The sequence below is a fragment of the Ogataea philodendri genome, assembly GCF_020536065.1.
Source record: "Ogataea philodendri strain CBS6075 chromosome Unknown scaffold3, whole genome shotgun sequence".
In the NCBI taxonomy this organism is placed as follows: Eukaryota; Fungi; Ascomycota; class Pichiomycetes; order Pichiales; family Pichiaceae; genus Ogataea; species Ogataea philodendri.
Genome location: NW_025764099.1, coordinates 523838 through 546513, shown reverse-complemented (window position 1 = coordinate 546513; position 22676 = coordinate 523838). Strand labels below are relative to the sequence as shown.

Below are 22676 nucleotides of genomic sequence, written 5' to 3'. Positions count from 1 at the left end.
AGACCATACTTGCATATATATGATTAATGACTCCAGTGCGAGCTGGGCGTACAATATACGAAGGTGTAGCAATTACAACACAAGGTCGGGCAACGGCTCGGGCAGCAGGTCCGGCACAGACGTGTTGGTGTGCAAGAACTGGTCCGATTGTTCTTGCTGCGGAGCGGGCGATTGAGTGCGGGACTTTTCGTGCGGTGTTTCTGTCTCTTCTTTGATCTCTGGCTGCTGGTAGTCCAACACCTGGTTGAACAGGTCTCCCAGCACCGCCCGGTTCAGTTTGACTCGAGACATTAAGAACGACTGCAAACCGACGGTTTTGTCCAGCAGGACGAGTTTTGCTGTTAGAGTGCACAGTTTGCGTTCCGCGTCGGGCAATTTGAGTCTTTCAAACGCAACGTCTTCGGACTCGGTGCGGTCCAATTGGACGTCTTTCTCCAGAGCGACCTCGGCTTCCAGCACCAAGAACAGACGTAGCAGGTGTTCCTGTGTCCCAGACAGAGGCTCGACGGCCATTTCTGTGTCGAAGAAGTGTTCCAGCACGTCTCTGTGCGACCCAACGTAGTATTTCAGCACATTCAGCGTGGTGAACACGTCCAGATACACGCTGGTGACCTCGTACCAGAACGCAATGTCCAGCGAGTCTTTTCCAACAAGCTCCACCAGAACGCGCTTGATTGGAGCAAGAACCAGCAGATGGTGGTGCAGCTCGTCCAACGCGTCGGTGTCGGGGTCCACCTTCAGCTTGTTGGTGAGGATCTCGAGGTTCTCAGAAACGAAGAACAGAATGCACGAGAAGTACTCGACGAGTCTGTTTGAGGCAGTGAGGTCGTTTAATTCTTCGGAAATCGGAAGTGAGCCCAGCGAAGAGCAGATATGGTCGATCTGTAGACCAAGTTCGGTCAGAAGTCTGAATTTGGTAGCTGGAGCCTTAAGTAGCATTAATTTGTTTAAAGTGGCAGAGGTCTGCGCGTAATCGACGTTCTTCAAACCCAAAGACAGCTCCTTGCCGAGTTCCTTAAGAATCTTGTCGAACTCCAACGAAATCTCCATGATGTCCAGCTTGAAGTACTGGAAAAACTGGAAGAACTGGTAATTGGTGGAGTTGTAGTAGTCTGAAGAGTCAGGGCTGAACGACTGCAACGACGACTCTCTGAACGACTTGATCAACTGTTTGCTGATCTTGGTTTCTGTTTCCGTCTGATCCAGGGTCTCGCAAATGTTGTGTTTAGTGATCTGGTTGAAAAGAGCCAGGAACGCCGACAAATGTGATTTCTTGCACAGCTCAAACAGTCCAGACAGCTGGGCAACAAGCTTGCCGAGAATCAAAGTCTTTTCGCCAGTAGCGTCTTCCTGTTTCTTAGGGAATATTTGCAAATGGAACTCGTTGGCTTCTGCCTCGCAATAGATAGTGGTGGCAGCCGTGACCAAACTGAGGACAAATTCTGTCTGTACGTATGAAAGCTCAATATTTTCCTTGATCTTGTCCAGCTCTGGGTTTGAAGACACGTCCAGGGTTAAATAGTTGCACAGGACTTCCAAAGAGCTATTACCATGGTACCGCGGAACAGCATACAGGTTTTGCGAGATATTGGACAGTTTGGCTGCACGGGCGTTATCAGAAGATTTCTTTGGTTGGGAAGAGAGAATATTCTCAACATAGTAAGCTTCAGCCTCCACAAGTAGCTGAGAAAGACCGTGGAACTTGAGCAACTGTTTCACGTCGAGATCCATAGACTCGTCAACTTTGTCCACTGTGGCTCCATTCGATTCCAGATACTGAGTGAACGTTTCGGACTCTGCAACCGCAATCAGCTTGGATAACTCTTTGTACAATCTTCCAGCAGATTTGCTCTTTGGGAACAGAGAATCCTCGTTATCGACAAAGATCAGACTGGACAGTTTGACCACCTCCTCGGTCTCCAAGAAACCCATCCGTGTGATCTCTGTAAGAACTTGAATACAGCTTGATCTCACCTTCAAGTCTGTCTCGTAGAACGCAATTTCCATCAACTTATCTTTGAAATGGCTGGTGAACTGGCGCAACGCCGTGGCAGCAGAGTGGCTCTGGTACAATTTCAAAAGCACTCGAAGAACCTCGTTACGAACAGCAGACTCCTGGTCGGTCATCAGCCATCCCAAGTACCGGATATACACACTTTCAAAGAAGAACTCCGGATACTGGTCGATCCAGTTGCTAAGCTGTCTGACACACTCCTGGCGGATTTGCGAGTCGGTGTCTCTATATCTGTGAGCAAATGTTGTGTTGAAGATATCCTGGAGAAAAGTTTCCAGATAGTTTTTGTGTTCCATGTATAGCTGGACGTTCTGCTCGATCTGCGAAGCACGTTCTTTGGCAGCGGCAAGTTTGGCCTCTGAGCGCGCTTTTTTGGCCAATGAGTCGATGTTGCGCTGTTCGTTGTTGAGCTGTCTTTGAGTTCTGCTGATGGAGTTGGAAATCTGTGCCATCAAAGAACACAGAGTGGTTTCCATTTGTAAACACAGAACGGTGGCAGAGTAACGCAATGGTCTGGCATTGGACGTGGTGATGGCACCGAACCAGGTGAGCAGCAGCTCGATCAGCTCTTCGTCCTCAAAAATGACTCCTTGTTCGTTCGCAGTAACCAGCACCTGGTCAATAAACTCCAGACATCTCTTTTTGTAGTCTTTCCAGTTTGGGTTTTTCGAGTTGGAGGCAAGACCCAATGGGTATTCGTGGGAGACTTGCTTTTCGAACATTGCCTGGATCTCGGCGATAGTTTCCTTGGAGGAGTCTGCGTTGACAACGTCGTGTTGGGCAACAAGAGTCACACACCCACAGGATCTCAACACAAGGTTGACCATATCTTTGATCGCGTCGTACTTGTCTTCTTGGAACTGGTCGAGCCAAGAGGCTGCAAGCTCGGCGACTGCGGACTCTGCATTGCTCAAGGCCTCGAACAGATAGTTTTCCTGGAAGTTTTCCAGCTGGTCGATGTTGTTGGGCACGGTTTTGCGTCTTTTTGGAGCGCGTTGTGATTTGGTGGGTTTACGAGAACCACGTTTAGTTGGCTGGTATTCGTGTTCCGACTGGTCTGAGTCGTTGCCCTCGCTCTCCGAGAGGTCTACGGAGTAGTTGTGGGACTTGTCCGGCTGATTTTGAAGTCTGGACGATCTTCTTGTTGACATGACGCGAAAGAAGGGAAATTATTAATTGGAGAAAAAATAATAAAAGACTGGGGCAACAAGACAACAACAACAGTGCAAATGATTAATTAAACATAAATATATAAAGACGTAGCGGACAGAATGGTTTTTGGCGGTTATCGAGACAAATGCAACTTATCGACTATGTTCTCTTTCTCCCAACACCCTCTCCTTGATGGACTTTTGTTCTCTCTCCACTCCCTGGTTCTGGTTCTCCATCTCTGTGGTGCCCACAATCGTGTTGTACGTCTGTTCTCGGTAGAACTCCTTGACATCGTCGGGCGTCAATTTGATTGTGGTTGGTTCTCTGCGCAACATGGTGGATATAAATATAGAATGTCGAAATGTTTTTTTTGCCTTGATTTTATTTATAAAATGCTTTATTCCAAGGTGTTTAGTATCTTTGCCATTTTGGCAGTGGCCAGTGCGTTCTCGTTCAAGAACCCGGTCGCCTCTACAAAACAATTGTTCTTTGAAGACGGAACATTGGACCTGGACCTGTTGAACGAAAAGCTGGATCAATGTCAGGTTGTCCAGGAACTCAATTCCCATTTCGAACACGAGTCCCACGATCTCAGCTACGCAGAGTACGTGTTCTCAAAACTGTTCCCATTTGGACCTGCTGGTAATGCATTGCTTGCCACCACATACATTTCGGGTCCTCCAAACTTCATTCTGGCCCTGATCCCTGCCAATATCGACGTTTCGTCGTTATCGTTGTTAGTGAGTTTCGCCGTTGGTGGTCTTCTCGGAGACGTGTTCCTACACTTGCTGCCACAGACGTTTTTGGGAGAGCCGCTCGAACACAAGGCATCCTTTGTGTTGGTGGACGGAAAACGCAATTGCGTGCTTGGGTTCTGTATTTTCCTGGGATTTCTGTTTTTCTTCATAATTGACAAAAGTTTACGGGTTCTGGAGCACACTGGCGAGCCTTCGTCGCATTCGCACTCCCATTCTCACGTTGAGCCTGTGGAGAGGCCAAAGTCCAAGAGCAAAAAGTCCAAGAAGTCCAAGTCGACCAAGGAGTCCAAACCAGAGCCTGTGATTGCCAATCCTAATGCCAGTGTCAAGACTTCGGCTTACTTGAACCTGATCTCCGACTTTACTCACAATATTACCGACGGACTGGCCATTGCGTCCTCGTTCTACATCTCCAACACGGTCGGCTGCACTACAACATTGGCGGTGTTTTTCCACGAGATCCCACACGAAGTGGGGGATTTTGCCCTGTTGATTCAGGGTGGTTTCACCAAATGGCAGGCCATGAGCTCGCAATTTGTCACGGCCATTGGAGCATACTTGGGCACTGTGATCGGTATCTCGATCCAGACCCTGTCCAAGACGGCCAATGAGACCGTTGGATCGGATCAAAACGCCGTTTCGCCCGGTCTTTTTGGCACCACTGTCCAGATCGGAGATCTGACCCTCCCATTTACTGCAGGCGGGTTCCTCTACATTGGTTTCAGCGTTGTTCCAGAGCTGTTGGAGCTCGGACAGGGCACCTCTCGTGTCCAGGAACTGCGCAAATTTATCGGCCAAATCTTCTTCATTTTTGTCGGGATCGGGTTCATGTTTGTTATTGCGTGGAATGAATAGACATGTAAGACATTTAAATTTTTTGAAAGTGGGTCTCCCTTTAATTTTCAAGAGCCCATTAATTTATCGGTTGTTTAAACCAGAAGGTTGATTAGAAATAACTTGTTTTTCTCTGAAACTGGCAATATGGCTGCCTATAAATACCGTTTCGAATGGTGAGTACCTTCAAAACACGGGATCCGCAAAAAGGGCAACTTGATTGCTAAGTGTCCCCCTCAAATGAAGAAACTCCGAGATCAGCTGATCCCTTCTGATCTTGGTGTTCCATCCAGTTTCTAACTTACAGGCCTTCCAATAACGCTAAGGACGTTTACGTGACCGGCACGTTTGATAACTGGTCCAAAACCCACAAGTTAGATAAGACCTCTTCTGGGTTTGCCAAAATAATCGACTTGCCCTACGAAAAAACAGTGTTCAAGTTTGTGGTGGACAACCACTGGTGTACCTCTGATCATGATGCTAAGGAGTATGATGAGTGTGGGAACCTCAACAACGTTCTGTATCCCGGTAATGAGGACGGAGCAAGCGAGTTCACCGCGATCTCGTACCCAGACCAGGAAGCAGACGCGGAGGACGTCGGCGCGGAACAAACCCCGCAGGACCAAGAAGACCTGGGCAGTTCGACCCAGGTGACGTTAAAGGACGAATTTCCGGTGTCGCAGCACAACGGATCGGGTATCTTTTCCAGGATCAGGGCCCTGTTCAGATGATCACCAAAAAGATCTCTAGACCTCCCCCGCCTTCCTGAAACTTTGCTTGTGTGCCAGATGCCCGTCATTGCTTCGCCCATTTGGCAAATTCCTTTCTCTTTTTGTCCAGGTCCAGGTATCCGGGACGATTGATTAATTCCTCAAATAATCCCACTCCTTGTGCTTCTAACTCGCTTGTTGCTTTGTCCATATATATGTATTTTAATGGCTCCTGACGGTATCCCGGCACCGCGTGTCCGGAAACAATATCGTGCTTGATGGAGGCACGAGGCACTGCCAATAATCCTCCAATCAACGCCAGCAAACACGCGGCCCCGGCCTCCAGCTGGACATCCAGCGGCAGCGCGTTGCCCAGTTGGTGGAATTGATATGAGGAATACGCCGAGTTGGCGAATAAAACAACCGCCAAAACAAAACACACCGAAGAAAACATCGCCAATGGGTTTGGGTATTTTTTCCAAGTGAGAAATGAAAAATTAACATTAATTTAATTTTCATCATGTTGGCTTCCAGATCGGTCACCAGACAATTTGCGCGTTCCTACGCCACCAAAACTCTCAAAATTGGTAAGTGGTGAACTTTTCGACGCCATATTAACACCCCCAGGTTTAATTCCAGGAGACGGAATTGGAAGAGAGGTCATTCCTGCTGGTAAACAGGTGTTGGAAGCTCTTCCATCTGATCTGAACCTGAAATTCGAGTTCACCGACCTCAAGGCCGGTTTCGAACTGTTCAAACAGACTGGTACCGCTCTTCCAGATGAAACCGTCAAGGTTCTGCAGGACTCGTGCGACGGCGCACTTTTCGGTGCAGTCTCGTCTCCAACCACCAAAGTCCAAGGCTACTCTTCTCCGATCGTGGCTTTGCGTAAAAAGCTTGGTCTCTACGCCAACGTCAGACCAGTCAAGAGTGTCGAAGGTATCGGTAGACCCGTCGACATGGTCATTGTTAGAGAAAACACAGAGGACCTGTACATCAAGGAGGAAAAACTGTACGAGAAAGATGGACAGAAAGTTGCCGAGGCTATCAAGAGAATTACCGAGAAGGCCACCACGAGAATCGGTGCCATTGCTTTGGAGATTGCTTTGCAAAGACAGGCCATCAGAAAACTCGGCGGTGAAAGCTTGCACTCGGAACCAACTTTAACTGTCACTCATAAGAGTAACGTGCTTTCTGTTTCCGACGGTCTTTTCCGTGAGACCGTCAGAAAACTCTACGACAGCAACCCTTCGAAATACTCTTCTGTCCAGTACAAGGAGCAGATTGTGGACTCGATGGTGTACAGAATGTTCCGTGAGCCAGAAATCTTTGACGTTGTTGTGGCTCCAAACCTTTACGGAGACATTTTGTCTGACGGAGCTGCTGCTCTTGTTGGATCGTTGGGTGTTGTTCCTTCTGCCAACGTTGGAGACAACTTTGCCATTGGAGAGCCATGTCACGGTTCTGCCCCAGATATTGAAGGAAAGGGCATTGCCAACCCAATTGCAACCATCCGTTCCAGTGCTCTGATGTTGGAGTTCATGGGCTATCCAGAAGCTGCTGCCCGGATCTACTCCGCCGTCGATGCCAACCTCAAGGAGGACACCATCAAGACCCCAGATCTTGGCGGAAAGAGCTCTACTCAAGAGGTTATTTCTGACGTTATTAGAAGATTGTAAGTTTCCGTATATTAATGCAGATCTCTTTCAAATGCTACAGCGAAGAAACCGATTCCTCCTTCCACTTTTGGCATCGTCCGAATACACCCTTCTGCACAGGCTTCTGGGTTCTCCATAGCGCTGAACTCCTCCACGAGACCGCGTCGTGGCCAGCTGGGGATCACGTCCTTGCGGTTGCACACTCTCCAGCCCTGCTTTTGAACCGCCTTGTCCAGCAACAGATCCACCACAACCTGCTCGTTCTCCTGCGCATGGATAGAGCACGTCGAGTACACGATCTTGCGCGCGTTCGGGAACTTCATGGCGTGTTTCATAATGGAGGCCTGGAAACTGGCCAGTTTCTTGAGCCGTTCCTCTGTGTACTCCTGGGCGTCGTTTTCCTCGAACGCGCGGCCAAAGATCCCGCTTCCAGAGCACGACGGGTCAACTAACAAACCGGTCACCTGTGGATATTCCTCTGGGTTGGTAGCTGTGAAATCTCCCTGCTGCACACGAATACACCCTAAACCTCCTGCCTTGTCGCACATCTTCTCCAGCACCTTGGCACGCTCTTTGTTCTTCTCGAACGCTATCACGGACTCTGGACTGTTGCGCAAAATGGCCGCCAAGTGCGTGGTCTTGTTGCCAGGGGCCGCACAGGAGTCAATGATTAGATCTTTTCCAGGCTGTGGATTCAGAATGAAAGCAGGGAAGCACGACGCACGGTCCTGAATAATCACCTCGCCCGCCTTGTACAGTCGCGTGGAAACAAGATCTTCGCGCGGATGGATCCCAAACAGGTCTGTCACGTACTCGTCGTGGTAGATGGTGCCCTTCTCGATATCCTCAATGCTGAACACCTGTCGCAGATGACTCAGTTCCTCAACGACTTTCGCGGCCGTGGTTTTCACGCGATTTGCCCGGAACCATCTCACGGGCGTCTCGTCGTCCTCTATGAGGTCCTCTAGCGAACGGACCCCGTGCTTGAGCTTCAACTTGGTCAGCTCTGCATGGAGTCTAGTTTTATTGCGGACTATGGCGTCTTTCAACGGATGGTGTTTGCTATGGATTCTGCCTCCTTTGGAGAACAGCAAGTCGTGGACCAGCAACAGTGCCATGGGCTCGGTAAGCTTGGCTTTCTTCTCGATCGTCAGCAACTTGCACTTCTTGATGATCTCCAAAATAAAAGGCTTGTATTTCAACGTCGAAAGCACCAAAGCATAAACGTGTTTTGGGTCAGACTGGATCTTCTTGTCCCGATACGACCCAAAGACCCGGTTCTGTAAAGATCCAGACTTGGAGTCGGTCAGAAACCGCGAGGCCTCGTAATAGAGCTTCATTAGTGCGTCCTGGAATAATTTTTTCCACGGCTGTGCTACACGGCTCCATATACCGCGAGATTCCCAAGATGTATGTGTATTTATTTTTCTTTTAGTATGGAGACGGAAACTTTGAACGGCGACAGAAAGCGGCCGCTGGAGATCAAGACGGAGGAGCCCGAGCTGAAGGGCGCGTCGGTGATTGTTCCCACGCGGACGCCGCAATTGGCGTACGTGCCCTTGAAAACGGGTCTTTGCTACGACGTTCGCATGCGGTACCACGCAAAGATTTTCACCTCCTACTTCGAGTACATCGATCCACATCCGGAGGACCCGCGCCGAATCTACAGAATATACAAGATCCTTGCTGAGAACGGATTGATCGACGACCCAACGCTGTCTGGTCGGACGCAGATCGGCGACTTGATGGTGAAGATCCCTGTTCGAGAAGCTACCAAGGAGGAGATTCTGCTGGTCCATACGGAGGAACACCTCCAGTTCATCGAGAGCACGCGCCAGATGTCCAAGGAACAGCTCATGGAGCTCACCGAGAAAAGCGACTCTGTTTACTTCAACAACGACTCGTTGCTGAGTGCCAAGCTGTCGTGCGGAGGAGCCATTGAGGCCTGTCGGGCCGTGGTGGAAGGACGGGTGAAAAACGCCCTTGCCGTGGTGCGGCCGCCGGGTCATCATGCGGAGCCGGACGTGCCTGGCGGCTTCTGCTTGTTTTCGAACGTTGCGGTTGCCGCAAAAAGTATACTCACCAATTACCCTGAATCGGTGCGCAGAATCGTGATTGTGGACTGGGACGTCCACCACGGAAACGGAACACAGAAAGCTTTCATTGACGACCCGCGGGTGCTGTACATCTCGCTGCACAGATACGAGCAGGGCAAATACTATCCGGGCACCAAGGCTGGTGGAGCAGACCAGGTTGGAACAGGACCAGGGGAGGGGTTTAATCTGAACGTGCCGTGGCCCGTGGGCGGAATGGGTGATGCAGACTACATCTACGCGTTCAACAGGGTTATCATGCCCGTCTGCCACGAGTTTGCCCCGGATTTGGTGATCATTTCGTCCGGCTTCGACGCCGCTGACGGAGATATCATTGGAGGGTGCCATGTTTCGCCAGCCGGGTACGGCCACATGACCCACGCGCTCAAGAGTCTGGCCAAGGGTAACCTTTGTGTTGTTCTGGAAGGAGGCTACAACCTGGACTCTATCGCGAACAGCGCGCTGCGTGTGGCCAAGGTTCTGTTAGGAGAGCCACCAGAAGAGTTCAAGCAGGTGCTACCGAAACCAGAGACCATTGAGGTAATTGACGACGTGATCAAGATCCAGTCGCAGTACTGGAAGACTCTCAAGCCGGGCTACGACGGTCAGGACTTCTCGATACCCAACATCATGGGCGACTACGACGAGCTCGTACAAAAGATGGACACTGTTTCTTTCGAGGAACTGGCGGCCAAGAACTCCAAGGTCAGCGACGCGGTGCGCTCTTACCACAAGCAGGAGCTGTTCGACAAGCGCCAATTTGTGCAGCTGCCCGTGTTATCGGACAAACAGCCGTACTTGCAGTCGTTGACGGACCTGATTGTGTGCTCGCCGCAGGTGGCCGAGGCAGACAAGCTGGTGGTTCTTGTGCACGACTCGGCGCGGATCTGGGCTCGCCGGGACCCTGTGACGGGCACGCTGGACTCGTCGTCGGCGGTGATCGTGGACCAGTCGCTCAAGTTCCTGGACTGGGCCGCTGGCGAGAAGTATGGCGTGGTGGACATCAACGTGCCACAAACCATCTCTGGGTCCGAGGATGTGCAATACAACAACGTGAACGCGGCCCAGGACGCGCTGCTATACTTCTGGGACCACTACGTGCAGTACTTCAAGGTGAACAAGATCGCGTTTGTGGGCTTTGGTGACGCGTACAACGGAGTGGTGCATCTGTGCGGCCACAGAGATGTGCGCAGTTTGGTGAAGTGTTCGGTGAATTTCTTGGACAAACCAACGCCGCTGCGCGCAATAGTATCTGCCATCGACGAGTCGGTGGTGGACTGGTTCTATCAGAACTCGCTCGTGTTCACCGCATACAAGCACTCGTGCTGGGGAGACGTGGAGAAGAACGGCAGTCTGAAGAAGCCGCGCAAAAAGTACGGCCGTGTGCTGCGCGCAGACGTGGACGGTCTGGACAACGTGGTGGAGGAGAGATTCGAGGAGGCGTGCGACTTTGTCGTGGACTCGCTCGAGGACTACGATAGCGATAGCGAATAATAAAGTTGAACATGCCTTTTGCTCTATAATGCACTGGGGAATTTTTCGTAGAACCGTCTTTCTAGAGCATCAACGTCGTCGTCACTCATGCTGGCTCTTCCGTTGCCCGAGGCCCGTTTTGGGGTCGACTTGTTGGAGCTGAGGTGCTGTGGTTTCTTGGGCCGTGGCGGTGGAGCTTTAGGCTTGCCCTTGGCCCTGATCTGCTCACGCAACGGGGTCGACGGCGTGGACGAGTCTGCGCTGTTGAACCGGCTCAGCACCGCGTCGTTGTAGTTGAGCCGCTCGCCGTGGTCCCGGAACGAGGACGAGCCCGACTGCGCAGAGTTCGTCGAGTACGGCGACGTGGCCGTGGAGCTCGGCGTGCCGAACGGCGGCGGCGACGGGGTCTGGTGTTTGCTAGGCGTGGTGGGGATGATGTTGATAGGGATCTTGCTGATCTTGTTCTTGGACGGCGGAGGCATCGAGTCCGTGTCGGTGTACTTGCCGTAGCCCTGGGCCGTCTTCGATGGCGGTGGAGACTGCTTGCGGTTTAACAGCATGTGCACACGGCGCTGGATCGAATTAGAGCGCTTGGGAGGCCGGTGCTCCGGCACAGCAGGCTTGTCTGCCTGCGGCGTGCGCTGCTCGTCCTCAATAAAAGTCTCGGACGTTGACGAGCTGGAGTCCGACACTGCGCGGTAAATCGAGGTGAACTCGTGCAGCGAGTCGGTGCTCTGGTTCGACCCGGACGCGTTTCTGCTCTTGCTCGACGAATAGGACGGGTTTCTGCTTGACTCTCTGGACCGGCCGCCCGTCAACAGGTCTTTGATTGACGAGATGCTCGATCTCTTGTGGTGGCCGGTGTTGGACGACTTCAGGCTCGCAAACCGCGACTTGATGCTGTCTCCCGTTCTTTGTGGAGCCGTGTTCTTGATGAAATCAACAGAGCTGTTGATATTATTATGGTGGTTTGGCGAAAGCTCAACCACTTCCTCTTTGGTCATTCCGTTGATGATGTTTTCAGTGTGCGACAACGACCCAGACGGCTGCGAGTACATTTGGAACGACGCAGCAGACATGCTGAGTGGCCGCGACTTGGAAGACGGCCGCAGGGTCGGTTTCTTGATGTCTGGAGTAGATTTATTATTCGGCTGTCCCAAAAGCTTGGACCGGTCGATATTGGCAAACGGATCGTACGAGCTGATGTAGTCCTGGTTGTGGTTCTGTCCAGACATATACTTTTCAGAAACCGACTTGTGCAACGGGGTGTCTTTGGGAGCGTACTTCGACGGGATGTCTCCCATGGTTCTTTCTCTGCGAGCAGGAACAGGCTGTTCGTGCACAGAAACCGGACGACGGGGCATGCTTGGAGCCTGGGAAGGATATGGGGTGTTGAACTGGTCGGCAGACGTAGGCTTTGTCTGCAGATCAGGGTATGGAACACCTCTCATTTTGCAGATCTCCTCTAAAAGCTGGAAAACAGTAGGTCTTTTCTTCGGATCCACCTCCAGACACTTGGATATCACGTTCTTCAACCGCGAACTGTAAACCGGCGACCTTGGGAACGAGAACGTTCCGTTGAGAATGGCGTACTCGCCGCCTCCGCCGTTCCCGTTGCCGTTGATGGCATTATTTTCAAAAGGTGTGGTGTAGTAGCACAGTTTGTACAAAAACACCCCGAGAGCCCAAATATCGGACTTCTCGTCGATCGGCTGTCCTTTGTACAAGTCTATCATTTCTGGACACCGATACTGGGGAGTAGTATGTTTCATGATATCATTTTGAAGGACCTCAAACTCTTCCACGTTCCGCGGTGGACGCAGCGGGGGAGACGCTGACCCGAAATCGCACAACTTGTAGTGTCTATCTCCGGACAACAAAACGTTCTCGATCTTGATATCTTTGTGGATCAACGGTGGCTTCAAAGCGTGCATGTTTGCAACTCCTTCGGTGATTTCTCCCATGATCTGGAGAATCTCTGGTTCTTTGAGCTTGTTGACCAATCTGGAGTTCATGAAATCGATCAATCCATTGCCCGAGCAGTACTCCATCAACAAGAAAACCTCGTATCCTGAACCATTGCTCATTCTAGCGGCATGGGAGTCGATGTAGGAAACAATGCAACTTTTGCCCTGAAGACGTCTCATGGCGTCCACTTCTTGTCGTAGAACGTTCAATGTTGGCTTATCGGGGACAGCCACTCTTTTCAAACATGCTATCTTGTGATCTTTCCAAGCGGGACTAATGGTACATGTATAAACATGGGCAAAACCACCTAAGAATGTTAGTGAAAACAGATCCAAATGAACTTACCTTGCGACAAATACTTCTGTATGATCACCTTGTGCGATCCAACGGTCAAGGCAGTGCCCGGTTTATACGCCGAGGGCGGAGAATTGGCGATCATTAATCAATCAGAGGCTTATATCCAGTTAAGTTGTTCTGTTTGGCAATGTTCCGTTTTATTACTTGGCAATGGGCTCATGTGGCTGATCCAATTGACAGTATCTCCACGGCGCTGTTTCAACAACTTTCGCTATACAATTGCAAGCAAATTCCTCTCGGCCTGAACCACCGTTATTTTACCGTTAATGCTTTATTTTTATAAACACCTCACCAAAAGTCGTGCGCGCAAATCGACTTTTGCAGAAACACCTAGTACGGCTTGAATCTGGACGGGTCCTTCTTGTGCTTGCGTTTCTTGTGTTTTTTGCGGGACAACGTCTCCCGTGGCTGTGGGGGGGTCGATGGTTGTTCTGCCGGCTCGTGGAAGAACCGCGCCGTCGTGCTGGCCACAGAACTTGGTGGCTGCCACATCTTCACCATATGGTCTTCTCCGGCAGTGTACACCCTGCCACCGTCCACAAGAACGTCCCTCACCACCTCATCGCCGTGCGCTCCAGGGAAATACGTAGGCTGTTGTGCGGAAAAGTTGAAATTCTCCGCCAAAGCGTCGAACCGGTACATTTTGAGCTCCCGTTTGGAATTGGACCCACAGAAAACGTAGCCCGGAGCATACAGGTCCACCACGTAGTCGCAGTCCCACGCACCGCGCACGTCGCCAAACTCACGCGGTTTCGGCTCCACGTGCTCCTCGGTTTTCTGGTCGTTGATCTCGTGAATAGCAAACGTCTCCATGTGCGACAGCGTGTAGATCCGTTTTGGAGACAGGAAGTTGGCCGAATGGATCGACGCAAAGTTGATCACCTGGATCAGCGCATCGTCCTCCTCGGCGATCGTCAGGTCGTACAGGTTCACGTACCCGTCGGTGGCTCCACTAAGAAGCAGGTTCGAGTTGGACGGATGGAACCGGACCTCGGTGATGTCGTCGTTGTGGCTGTCCACGAACGACCGCACAGGATTTGACGGGTTTCTGATGTCCCATAGCAGCAGCTCGGAGTCGGTTCCGCTAAGTTCTGTTCCTGCTACCAACATGTTATGGCCAAAGTCCAGAGATAAGAACGGCAGTTTTCGAGCGTTCGACACCTCAACAACGTTTCGGGACTGACGCGTATCCCAGACCTTTACCGTTGAATCGTTGGAGGCCGTCGCAAAGGTATTTTGGTCAACAGATCGGATCTTGTTCACAGACATTGAATGAGCGGTGATGGTTTGCACGTTGTCTAGGTTCCTATTAAGAACATAGACTTTTCCATTGGACGTGGATGCCAACACGTTTGTCCCGACTAGCGCCAGACCCAACGCCCAGTCCTGGCACTTGTATGATCGCAGCAGAGACGAGTTCATACTTTAAATAGTGAAAAATTTAAATTTGGTGAAAATTAATTGATCTTATTCCATGTCTGGCAAAGTTCAACCGTCCAAGGAGGAAATCGAGCAGGAGCTCGCCAAGTTCAAACAAACGCCGACTGCTGACCTCCAGGAGAGTGTCTATGTGCACGATGTGTACAACAGCATAGCGCAGCACTTCTCGCAAACCAGGTACAAGCCGTGGCCGATGGTGGCCAGTTTTCTTGGGTCTTTGACGGACTACTCCATCGGCGTGGACGTGGGTTGTGGTAACGGGAAGTACCTGACGGTGAACCCGAAACTGTGGATCGTTGGCTCGGACTACTCGACAGGACTGCTGGACCAGGCTGCCAAGTTACACCAGAAAGAGCTCAACGATTTGGTGGTAGCAGATGGTATGTTGTTACCGCACGAAACGGGCCGCTTTGACTTTGCCGTGTCGATTGCGGTGATCCACCATTTTAGCACAAACGAAAGACGTGTTGCTGCAATCAAGGAGATCCTCAGAGTGCTGAAAAAAGGTGGACAAGCATTGGTTTACTGCTGGGCTCTGGAACAGGAAAAGTCCCGCAGAGGCTACAAAGAAGGCATGGAACAAGACGTGCTGGTGCCGTGGGTGGCTAAAGACGGAGAAACCAGAATGAGATATTATCATTTATATAAACGGGGAGAGTTGGAAGAAGACTGCAAGGCTGCCGGTGGAATTATCAGCAAGAGCGGATATGAGAAGGATAATTGGTGGGTGGTTGTCGAACGGGTGTAGATGATGGGTAAATGACTATATGACTATATTGACACGTTGGGACTGCTTGCGTGGTTAAGGGCTGTGCGACGTTCGTGTTTTCCTTTTTTCATGAGTTGTTTGAGAGCCACGCCGTCGAGCGGATCCAGCAGCTCGAAAGAACAGAGTAGCTCCTCGGAAACAGACATCACGGCACCCCAGTTGTCGAATTCTCCACAGTAGTTCGGAGCAGAGAAGACCGTCACCAGTGATCGGTCGTTGAAAAACTCGTATCCATCTTCAACAACCATGTGAGCACGCACCACGAGGTCGAATTGGAACTTGTTGAGGAACTTGTTGATGGCCACCTGGTTGAAACAATACGACACCCCTCGTTCGTTGTCTTCCCATTCGTTGGGACTGTCAGCAGGATCGGACCAGAGAAGGTCGTTCAAGAGACCAAAATCTGGAACGTCTGTTGGTCTTTTAATCATTTTTATTTCGTCAATTGAGTTCAGCACCGGAGATAAGCCGCCATGGACGCAGAATATCCGCGAGGCCACCGATGCTGCAATCGGAAGCGTGTTGAACGTGTCGATGAAGATCTTCCATGTTTTCAAGTTGGCTCTTCTCTTGCATTCGTCGTAAAAACCATAGGCTCTTGTAATTTGCGCACACTCGTGATTTCCTCTTAGGAGGAAGAAGTTTTCTGGGTATTTGATCTTGTAGCACAAAAGAAGCAAAATGGTCTCCAATGACTGCTTGCCTCGATCGACATAGTCTCCTAGGAACAGGTAATTGCTTGCAGGCGGGAAGCCACATTTTGTGAAGACTCTAATGAGATCGCTATATTGTCCGTGGATATCGCCCACAATCTTGACTGGGGCGCTTAATTCCAGGAGTGTTGGTTGGCTGAGGAAGATTTCCCGTGCGGTGGAGCAAATCATCTGGATTTCGGTGTTTTTGAGGCAGATAGCCTTGGTCCGCTTGCCGGAATACCCAGCGTCCAATAGTCGTTGGATCAGGTCCTCGATGTCCAGGGTGACCGACTCCTGTGTAGATGCAAATTCCACGGGTCTGGACGAGCCGGACTTGAAAGACGTGGACAGTGGCGACGGCTGTGGGTCGGGGATATCTATAGATTGCGACTGGTTGGGCACTGCGGAGGCCAACGACGAGGACGAATTCACCCTTAAAATCGGCGACTTGGGGGCCACAGATAACATGCTGGGCGGAACATCGATCGACAGGTTGTTCATGTCTGCGGACAGCTCATTCATGCTCTTTGTTGAGTTTCGTCTGCTCATCACCGGAGACGACGAAACGGTCTTAAAGCTAGCGTTCTCACTCACAGACCGACGAGACCGGATCGAGCGACCGCTCTTGACGGACGTCGACGTGTCTGTTCTGGAAAATTGCGGGTTTTTCGATTTCGATGGTTCGTTACCCATTATAATTGTATAAGAAACTTTTTCTTAAAAACTTGAGGGGCAAGGAAGCAACGAAGTGAGCAGGGAAATAGGGCGATTCTTTAATTTACAGAGCGGCGGTGCAGTTCGCGACAAATTGCCTGTAAATTGGAGGAGTGTTACGAATTGACGGCACTTGTTGCCATAGCTCGCTGGCGAATCGTGTAAATGCCTCTTTTTAGGGCACATGTGAACGGTGCAAATGTCCCTCAAATTGCGGGTTTTTCTCAGAACGGTGAGAAACTACACTGATGAGCTAGTTGGTGCTGGAGAAAGAACGACTGGTGGTTTAAGGATCAAAAACATACCACCAGACAGAATTCCATGGACATCCCTTTGGTCATACCATACAATATGATAACAGGCTACATGCTCAGAAAAATCTAGAAAATGACTTGTTTCGCTCACGGAGCTTGATCAGCTCTATAATTGGTCTATTTCCCTGGTCTTTCCCGCTCAATTGGCCATCTTTGCTCCCCCACCGCAGCCCTCCTGTCAATAGGACCCTATTTAAAGGTTCAAGGCGGTGCTGCAAGAAAAAAAATTACTCTGTATCGAGTACGAGAAATGAGACCTGCGCTCCCCACGGTCAAACAGTCGATCGCGTCGATCGCCAAGATCGAGCCAAGATATTTCGTGGACCACATCAGATTCCACCGAAATCTCAGCCCGGAAGATGAACAGACCATGGATTTGAGAGACCTGTACTCCACAATCGGAGACTTGACCAGTCGAGCCTCGATCTCCAACACAGCCAAGCTGAGCCACTATAACGAGCTTATTCGCCAGTTTGCAAGGCTGGACTTCGGAGTGTATTCCAGTATTGCTCCAAAAATAGAGCAGATTAAGGGATCGTTGGACAAAGACACCATCTACCAGCTGATTCTGGCAAATCCAGGCAGAAGATGGACCAGTTTCGAGCTTTGGGTGCAAAACCTCACCAGAGACGATAAAATTAGACAACTGGTTCTGCGGAGACTCGTAGAGGGCGAGAAAGTCGATACCGAGCCTGAAGATAAGGAGATCACGCTTTCAAAGGCAATCAGCATCATCCAGCTCGATCTGGACACAATGGAGCTTGATCCGGCCGCACAGAAGTTGCTTGTTGAAGCTTTCTTCAGGCTAGAACTCGAATCGTACGTCCCTCAGCTCGATGTCGATCTGGACGTGGCTCAAGACATTCTGCAAACAGAGACGTTATCGCCCAAGCAAATCTTAAGCCTTGTGACACCAACTCTTCCAACATCCAGCCTTGTGAAAGCCATTGTGCCTCTTTCGAGCTTGGAGACGGTGAAGTATTCGGAAAACGAGAAGCTCGTGGAGAAAAAGGTGGGCTATTTGCCAGAGATGGATGTGTCAAAAACCGTGGCAGAGATCAGAGCCAAATTGGAACAGGTCCCGGACACAGAGGTTACAGAATCGTCTTCAAAGTCTCTGAGCCCCCAAACTAGCTCCCAAGGTGCATACTTCAAGCAGCTTCTTGGTATCCACGACGCCTTAGAGTCCAATCAAGACATCAATATAGAGGACATCGAGGCTACAGCCGCACCGGTGTCTGCTACCAAGATACTTCTTTACGCATGGAACGGGTTATTTGACCAGTCTATGGACGAATACAACGAGGCTGTGGCGAAATGGAACAACGATCCATCTGCTGTGTCAGAATTGGTCTACTGCCTGGTCCTGGCTGCTTTACTTAACCGTGATCTACAACTGGCACAATTTATTAGGAAAAGAGCAAAAGAATCTAATATTTTGACCAAACCCACAGACCAAAGAGTGTCCCAGATGATGAAACAGTACGGAGATCTTGCGGAGGCCAAACAGTCACAATCCCAGGGCTTGAAACCAACGGTTCTGACCGAAATCCTTCATCTGGCTGGTAGTTGATACTAATTTGCTTTCTTTTTTTCTGCTCACGTGACTTGACGTTAGCAGGATTCATCAAGATTGAAAAATTATCAAAAAATCCAATCAAGCATGTCGACCAACATCACCTGGCACCACAATCTGACAAGAGAGGAGCGTAACTCTTTGACCGGCCAAAAGGGCGCCACTTTATGGCTCACCGGACTCAGTGCTTCCGGAAAAAGTACCATCGCATGTGGCTTGGAGAGACTTTTGTTGACCAAGAAGATCAATGCCTACAGACTTGATGGTGACAACGTCCGTTTTGGTCTGAACAAGGACCTTGGGTTCAGCGAGAAGGACCGTGCCGAGAACATCCGTCGTATTTCGGAGGTTTCCAAGCTGTTTGCCGATTCTTCAGCTATTGCTATTACCTCTTTCATTTCTCCATACAAAGTTGACAGAGCTCAGGCCAGAAAACTGCACGAGGAGGCCGGTCTCCCGTTTGTTGAGGTGTACGTTGACGTTCCTCTAGAGGTTGCTGAGCAAAGAGATCCAAAGGGACTCTACAAGAAGGCCAGAGAAGGACTGATCAAGAACTTTACCGGAATCGACGACCCATACGAGGCCCCAGAGTCTCCAGAAATCCACCTGGACACAAGCAAGTCTGGCGTCGAGGAGTGTATCAAGATCATTGCCGACTACCTTGTTGCCCACGACATTGTGCCCAAATAAACGCTTAGTCAGCCCCGCACATAGTTAATTTTTCAACCAAGATCTGTAAGAACACCGATTAGGCAGGATGAGGTAATCGCTGGATACTGACTATTTTTTTTTTTTTGTATTATTATCGATCGTTTTTCTTGTTGTCATGCGATGGCATAGAATCCGAATCTCGATTCGGACCCAACTCATAGCGCTGGTGCTGTTTGTAGCACTATTCTCGCTATTTGTTCTGGCGGTTGTCACGGGTGTTTATTTCACTTCTGTGTTTACTTCTGCCAGAGTGGATAAATTGCAAGTCGTGGCAGAACTTAAAGCTGCCCAGATACAACAGAGTTTTATTTACTACTACTACCAGATCTACTTCTTGAGTACCAGAGATACCCTTGAGAATGCTTTGAGTTCGCGCAAGGTGGGAAATAATTCTAACTCGGTTAGTGAAGAGGCCATCGAAACCATGAAACAATCTTTAGACGCATCAGCTTCCTTCAATGACGCAAGACTTTATGATCTTAATTTGGAGCTTATAGCCTCCGTGGCAAACAAAGATGCCTCTGCAAACTGCTCACAAGACCTCCTGGACAAACTGTACGTTTTAAGTTATAAGAACGTCAGCTCCATCACAAATCAGCTTGTCGAACAAGGAGGCTACGTTTCCGGTCCGCGCTCCGAAAATGGACAATACTTCATGTCCTTGTCGCTCCCCGTGTACTCTAACAACTCCGTCTTGTTAGCCACGCCCAATTTAAGTGGTTATCTCAGCGTCGTGGTCAACGTGGACTCACTCGAATCTGTCGGAACAAATGTATCAACAAACGACTATTCTGCAATTTATTGCATGAAATCAGTCAACTCGCACACCAACATGTCGGAATCTATTGGATTCAAGTACATGTTCAAGAACGATTCAGAAACATACAATTTGAGCGATTATGCCCCGGCACAAGATGTGTTCCGAGACGACCAGGACCAGGGCCATTATACCGACCTTAGAAATCCATTCGGAGAGCGAGTTTCCGTTGGATATGCCACGGCCGGTCTTGCGTTTGTTGACTGGGTCATTTCGGTCGAACAGAGTCGAGGAAAGTTTATGGAGCCAACCGTCAAGCTCACTAAACTGATTGTTGGAGTTTGTATCGGAATAGCTGCATTCATGTGTTGTGTCACCTTCCCGCTTGCTCATTACGGTGTGCGACCTATTTTGAAGCTGCAGAAGGCTACCGAACAGGTTGCTGAAGGTCGTGGTCTGCGACACGTTCGTCGCCGAAAAAAGAGCTCTGCTCTGTTCCATACCGACCGAAAAGATAAAGACGATCACGACGGTCCAGCCAGCGGGGCTTCCTACAAAAACAGACTGCATTTGCTAGCAAATAATCTTCGACTCAAGTCCAAACGTGAAGCTGGCGAGTCTACACACGTCAAGACAGAGTCGAGCGATACAAGCGAGGAGAAACCGTATTCTCCTGTTGAGGAGATCCAGAGGGACTCTCGTCGCACAGCCCACGAAAGTTTTGATTCGCACGTGAGACCGCGCACCGGAGGCGACACGATGCTTAGTCCGCACTCGAACGACACGTTCCCCGACTGGATTGCCGATAGAACGCCTCCAACACCTGCTATTGTTCAAGGAAAAGGACTTTTTTATGACGAATTGAGCGAGCTTACAGAAGCATTTAATGTCATGACAGAAGAGCTGGACCTGCAATATACACATCTGGAGGATCGTGTCCGTGCTCGTACCAAAGAGCTGGAGGTGGCCAAGGTTCAGGCCGATGCTGCGAGACAACAGGCAGAAGACGCCAACGAGGCCAAAACTGTCTTTATTGCTAACATTTCTCACGAGCTGCGTACTCCTTTGAACGGAATCCTGGGTATGACGTCTGTTGCAATGGCTGAACAGGATACCCAGAAGATCCAATCGTCGCTGGAGTTAATTTTCCGCAGTGGGGAGCTCTTATTGCACATTTTAACGCAACTATTAACGTTCAGCAAGAACCAGTTGCAGAAATCAAAGCTACAAAAACGAACATTCCAAGTTTACGAGATCGCTTCTCAAGCACAGTCCATTTTCGGTAAAAGTGCCAAGGACCAGAACGTGAACCTGAAGATTCTGACACGGCCTGACTTTTTGCGCAGACAGGTGTTCTATTCGGACTCCAACCGGCTGATCCAGGTGATGATGAATCTTGTGAGCAACTCGCTCAAATTTACGCCAGAAAAAGGAACGATCACTCTCTTAATGCGGATTCTGGGCGAGTATGACGAAGCACGGTCTCGAGACGCTAATTTCGAGACGGTGTATGTGAAAGGTAATCCTACCTATTCTTCAGCAGACATCTCTGAGTCCGACACCAAGAGTGTTCACACGGTGGCTTCTTCGAACTACCGTGTTGCTCTTGCGGATTCGTACAACCATGGCACAGAGCTGCGTGCGAGCGTGGAGTCGCTGGTGTCTGGTGTCGAGAGCGACGTCCTTGCCGAGTTTGCCAAGAACAATTCCAAGTACATGGCCATTTCCAAACCTGTCAAGTGGGTGTTTGAGCTGAGTATCACCGATACCGGTTCAGGAATCGACAAGTCGTTGCAGGACAAGATCTTTGACGCCTTTGTGCAAGGAGACCAGACGCTTTCTCGTTCTTACGGAGGAACAGGACTGGGACTGTCGATTTGCAAGCAGTTTGCAAAGATGATGCATGGAACTCTGACGTTGAAGTCTGAGGTTGGCAAGGGATCCAAATTCACGTTCACCATTCCGCTTCCTCAGGTTGGCGAGTTCGAGCCAGAGGAGGACAAGATCAAGAAGGTGAGCTTTGCTGACGAAGAAGCGTTCAAGAGTACCAACGAGAACGAGATTTCGTACTTCCAGAAACCAGACCTGATCACCAGAGCTTCCACGGGAACTGCGCACTCGAACCGGAAATCGTCCACGAGTTCTGGCACGTCGTCCAACTCCTCAGGTGTGGCGTCGACCGGCTCCTGTTCGCTGCGGTTCCTGATAGCCGAGGACAACCTGGTCAACCAGGAGGTGATCAAACGGATGTTGAGACTGGAAGGAATTACAGACACCACACTAGCGTGCGATGGATCTGAAGCCATTCTTCTGATGAAGGAGGCCCAGGCCAACAACGAGACGTACGACCTGGTCTTTATGGACGTCCAGATGCCAAACATCGACGGGCTCTCTGCCACGCGTGTGATCAGAGACGAGCTCAAGTACACCGGGCCGATAGTGGCTCTGACTGCGTTCGCTGACCAGAGCAACAAAGAAGACTGTCTCAACGCCGGGATGTCTGGATTCCTGTCCAAACCAATCGGACGGGGTTTGTTGCGCCGGATACTGCACGAGTTCTGTCCGTCGCTGTCGCCGCGTCCGGGAGCAGAGGAGTTTGGCGAGGCTGCCGGAACGTTTAAAAAGCCGTCGAGACATAATACCATCGACGAGTAGACTACATAGATATAGAATGACATTACCA

General features: G+C 50.2%; 22 protein-coding genes across 22 annotated transcripts; 13 read left to right on the top strand and 9 right to left on the bottom strand.

The window, feature by feature from the left end:
* Nucleotides 1–72: 72 nt before the first annotated feature.
* Nucleotides 73–3165, bottom strand: OGAPHI_005867 (uncharacterized protein; the record flags this gene model as incomplete). Its single annotated transcript, XM_046207094.1, has 1 exon — nucleotides 73–3165. One exon carries the CDS (start codon nucleotides 3163–3165, stop codon nucleotides 73–75), a length of 3093 nt encoding a protein of 1030 aa, XP_046059704.1.
* Nucleotides 629–973, top strand: OGAPHI_005869 (uncharacterized protein; the record flags this gene model as incomplete). Its single annotated transcript, XM_046207097.1, has 1 exon — nucleotides 629–973. The coding sequence occupies one exon, from the start codon at nucleotides 629–631 to the stop codon at nucleotides 971–973; it is 345 nt and encodes a 114-aa protein (XP_046059706.1).
* Nucleotides 2023–2944, top strand: OGAPHI_005868 (uncharacterized protein; the record flags this gene model as incomplete). Its single annotated transcript, XM_046207096.1, has 2 exons — nucleotides 2023–2310; nucleotides 2672–2944. 2 exons carry the CDS (start codon nucleotides 2023–2025, stop codon nucleotides 2942–2944), a joined length of 561 nt encoding a protein of 186 aa, XP_046059705.1.
* Nucleotides 3166–3318: 153 nt separating the features above from the next.
* OGAPHI_005866 (uncharacterized protein) lies at nucleotides 3319–5234 on the bottom strand (the record flags this gene model as incomplete). The annotated part of the gene is made up of 3 exons (XM_046207093.1): nucleotides 3319–3761; nucleotides 4290–4817; nucleotides 5225–5234. 3 exons carry the CDS (start codon nucleotides 5232–5234, stop codon nucleotides 3319–3321), a joined length of 981 nt encoding a protein of 326 aa, XP_046059703.1.
* OGAPHI_005865 (uncharacterized protein) lies at nucleotides 3559–5489 on the top strand (the record flags this gene model as incomplete). The annotated part of the gene is made up of 2 exons (XM_046207092.1): nucleotides 3559–4758; nucleotides 5052–5489. The coding sequence occupies 2 exons, from the start codon at nucleotides 3559–3561 to the stop codon at nucleotides 5487–5489; spliced, it is 1638 nt and encodes a 545-aa protein (XP_046059702.1).
* Nucleotides 5490–5553: 64 nt separating this feature from the next.
* On the bottom strand, nucleotides 5554–5922 carry OGAPHI_005864 (uncharacterized protein; the record flags this gene model as incomplete). The annotated part of the gene is made up of 1 exon (XM_046207091.1): nucleotides 5554–5922. One exon carries the CDS (start codon nucleotides 5920–5922, stop codon nucleotides 5554–5556), a length of 369 nt encoding a protein of 122 aa, XP_046059701.1.
* Nucleotides 5923–5927: 5 nt separating this feature from the next.
* Nucleotides 5928–7147, top strand: OGAPHI_005863 (uncharacterized protein; the record flags this gene model as incomplete). The annotated part of the gene is made up of 2 exons (XM_046207090.1): nucleotides 5928–5937; nucleotides 6003–7147. The coding sequence occupies 2 exons, from the start codon at nucleotides 5928–5930 to the stop codon at nucleotides 7145–7147; spliced, it is 1155 nt and encodes a 384-aa protein (XP_046059700.1).
* On the bottom strand, nucleotides 6098–8466 carry OGAPHI_005862 (uncharacterized protein; the record flags this gene model as incomplete). The annotated part of the gene is made up of 3 exons (XM_046207089.1): nucleotides 6098–6457; nucleotides 6773–7090; nucleotides 7186–8466. 3 exons carry the CDS (start codon nucleotides 8464–8466, stop codon nucleotides 6098–6100), a joined length of 1959 nt encoding a protein of 652 aa, XP_046059699.1.
* Nucleotides 8467–8562: 96 nt separating this feature from the next.
* Nucleotides 8563–10713, top strand: OGAPHI_005861 (uncharacterized protein; the record flags this gene model as incomplete). The annotated part of the gene is made up of 1 exon (XM_046207088.1): nucleotides 8563–10713. One exon carries the CDS (start codon nucleotides 8563–8565, stop codon nucleotides 10711–10713), a length of 2151 nt encoding a protein of 716 aa, XP_046059698.1.
* Nucleotides 10714–10736: 23 nt separating this feature from the next.
* OGAPHI_005859 (uncharacterized protein) lies at nucleotides 10737–13099 on the bottom strand (the record flags this gene model as incomplete). Its single annotated transcript, XM_046207086.1, has 2 exons — nucleotides 10737–12933; nucleotides 13020–13099. The coding sequence occupies 2 exons, from the start codon at nucleotides 13097–13099 to the stop codon at nucleotides 10737–10739; spliced, it is 2277 nt and encodes a 758-aa protein (XP_046059696.1).
* OGAPHI_005860 (uncharacterized protein) lies at nucleotides 11530–12804 on the top strand (the record flags this gene model as incomplete). The annotated part of the gene is made up of 3 exons (XM_046207087.1): nucleotides 11530–11897; nucleotides 12023–12125; nucleotides 12553–12804. 3 exons carry the CDS (start codon nucleotides 11530–11532, stop codon nucleotides 12802–12804), a joined length of 723 nt encoding a protein of 240 aa, XP_046059697.1.
* Nucleotides 13100–13347: 248 nt separating the features above from the next.
* OGAPHI_005857 (uncharacterized protein) lies at nucleotides 13348–14439 on the bottom strand (the record flags this gene model as incomplete). The annotated part of the gene is made up of 1 exon (XM_046207083.1): nucleotides 13348–14439. One exon carries the CDS (start codon nucleotides 14437–14439, stop codon nucleotides 13348–13350), a length of 1092 nt encoding a protein of 363 aa, XP_046059694.1.
* OGAPHI_005858 (uncharacterized protein) lies at nucleotides 13829–14200 on the top strand (the record flags this gene model as incomplete). Its single annotated transcript, XM_046207085.1, has 2 exons — nucleotides 13829–13842; nucleotides 13945–14200. The coding sequence occupies 2 exons, from the start codon at nucleotides 13829–13831 to the stop codon at nucleotides 14198–14200; spliced, it is 270 nt and encodes an 89-aa protein (XP_046059695.1).
* A 52-nt stretch (nucleotides 14440–14491) lies between the features above and the next one.
* Nucleotides 14492–15205, top strand: OGAPHI_005856 (uncharacterized protein; the record flags this gene model as incomplete). Its single annotated transcript, XM_046207082.1, has 1 exon — nucleotides 14492–15205. The coding sequence occupies one exon, from the start codon at nucleotides 14492–14494 to the stop codon at nucleotides 15203–15205; it is 714 nt and encodes a 237-aa protein (XP_046059693.1).
* A 23-nt stretch (nucleotides 15206–15228) lies between these two features.
* Nucleotides 15229–16614, bottom strand: OGAPHI_005854 (uncharacterized protein; the record flags this gene model as incomplete). Its single annotated transcript, XM_046207080.1, has 1 exon — nucleotides 15229–16614. The coding sequence occupies one exon, from the start codon at nucleotides 16612–16614 to the stop codon at nucleotides 15229–15231; it is 1386 nt and encodes a 461-aa protein (XP_046059691.1).
* Nucleotides 15524–15811, top strand: OGAPHI_005855 (uncharacterized protein; the record flags this gene model as incomplete). Its single annotated transcript, XM_046207081.1, has 1 exon — nucleotides 15524–15811. The coding sequence occupies one exon, from the start codon at nucleotides 15524–15526 to the stop codon at nucleotides 15809–15811; it is 288 nt and encodes a 95-aa protein (XP_046059692.1).
* On the top strand, nucleotides 16001–16627 carry OGAPHI_005853 (uncharacterized protein; the record flags this gene model as incomplete). Its single annotated transcript, XM_046207079.1, has 1 exon — nucleotides 16001–16627. The coding sequence occupies one exon, from the start codon at nucleotides 16001–16003 to the stop codon at nucleotides 16625–16627; it is 627 nt and encodes a 208-aa protein (XP_046059690.1).
* A 572-nt stretch (nucleotides 16628–17199) lies between these two features.
* OGAPHI_005852 (uncharacterized protein) lies at nucleotides 17200–18522 on the top strand (the record flags this gene model as incomplete). Its single annotated transcript, XM_046207078.1, has 1 exon — nucleotides 17200–18522. One exon carries the CDS (start codon nucleotides 17200–17202, stop codon nucleotides 18520–18522), a length of 1323 nt encoding a protein of 440 aa, XP_046059689.1.
* Nucleotides 18523–18612: 90 nt separating this feature from the next.
* OGAPHI_005851 (uncharacterized protein) lies at nucleotides 18613–19215 on the top strand (the record flags this gene model as incomplete). The annotated part of the gene is made up of 1 exon (XM_046207077.1): nucleotides 18613–19215. The coding sequence occupies one exon, from the start codon at nucleotides 18613–18615 to the stop codon at nucleotides 19213–19215; it is 603 nt and encodes a 200-aa protein (XP_046059688.1).
* Nucleotides 19216–19351: 136 nt separating this feature from the next.
* Nucleotides 19352–22648, top strand: OGAPHI_005848 (uncharacterized protein; the record flags this gene model as incomplete). The annotated part of the gene is made up of 1 exon (XM_046207074.1): nucleotides 19352–22648. One exon carries the CDS (start codon nucleotides 19352–19354, stop codon nucleotides 22646–22648), a length of 3297 nt encoding a protein of 1098 aa, XP_046059685.1.
* OGAPHI_005850 (uncharacterized protein) lies at nucleotides 20111–20563 on the bottom strand (the record flags this gene model as incomplete). The annotated part of the gene is made up of 1 exon (XM_046207076.1): nucleotides 20111–20563. The coding sequence occupies one exon, from the start codon at nucleotides 20561–20563 to the stop codon at nucleotides 20111–20113; it is 453 nt and encodes a 150-aa protein (XP_046059687.1).
* OGAPHI_005849 (uncharacterized protein) lies at nucleotides 21964–22638 on the bottom strand (the record flags this gene model as incomplete). Its single annotated transcript, XM_046207075.1, has 1 exon — nucleotides 21964–22638. The coding sequence occupies one exon, from the start codon at nucleotides 22636–22638 to the stop codon at nucleotides 21964–21966; it is 675 nt and encodes a 224-aa protein (XP_046059686.1).
* Nucleotides 22649–22676: the final 28 nt, after the last annotated feature.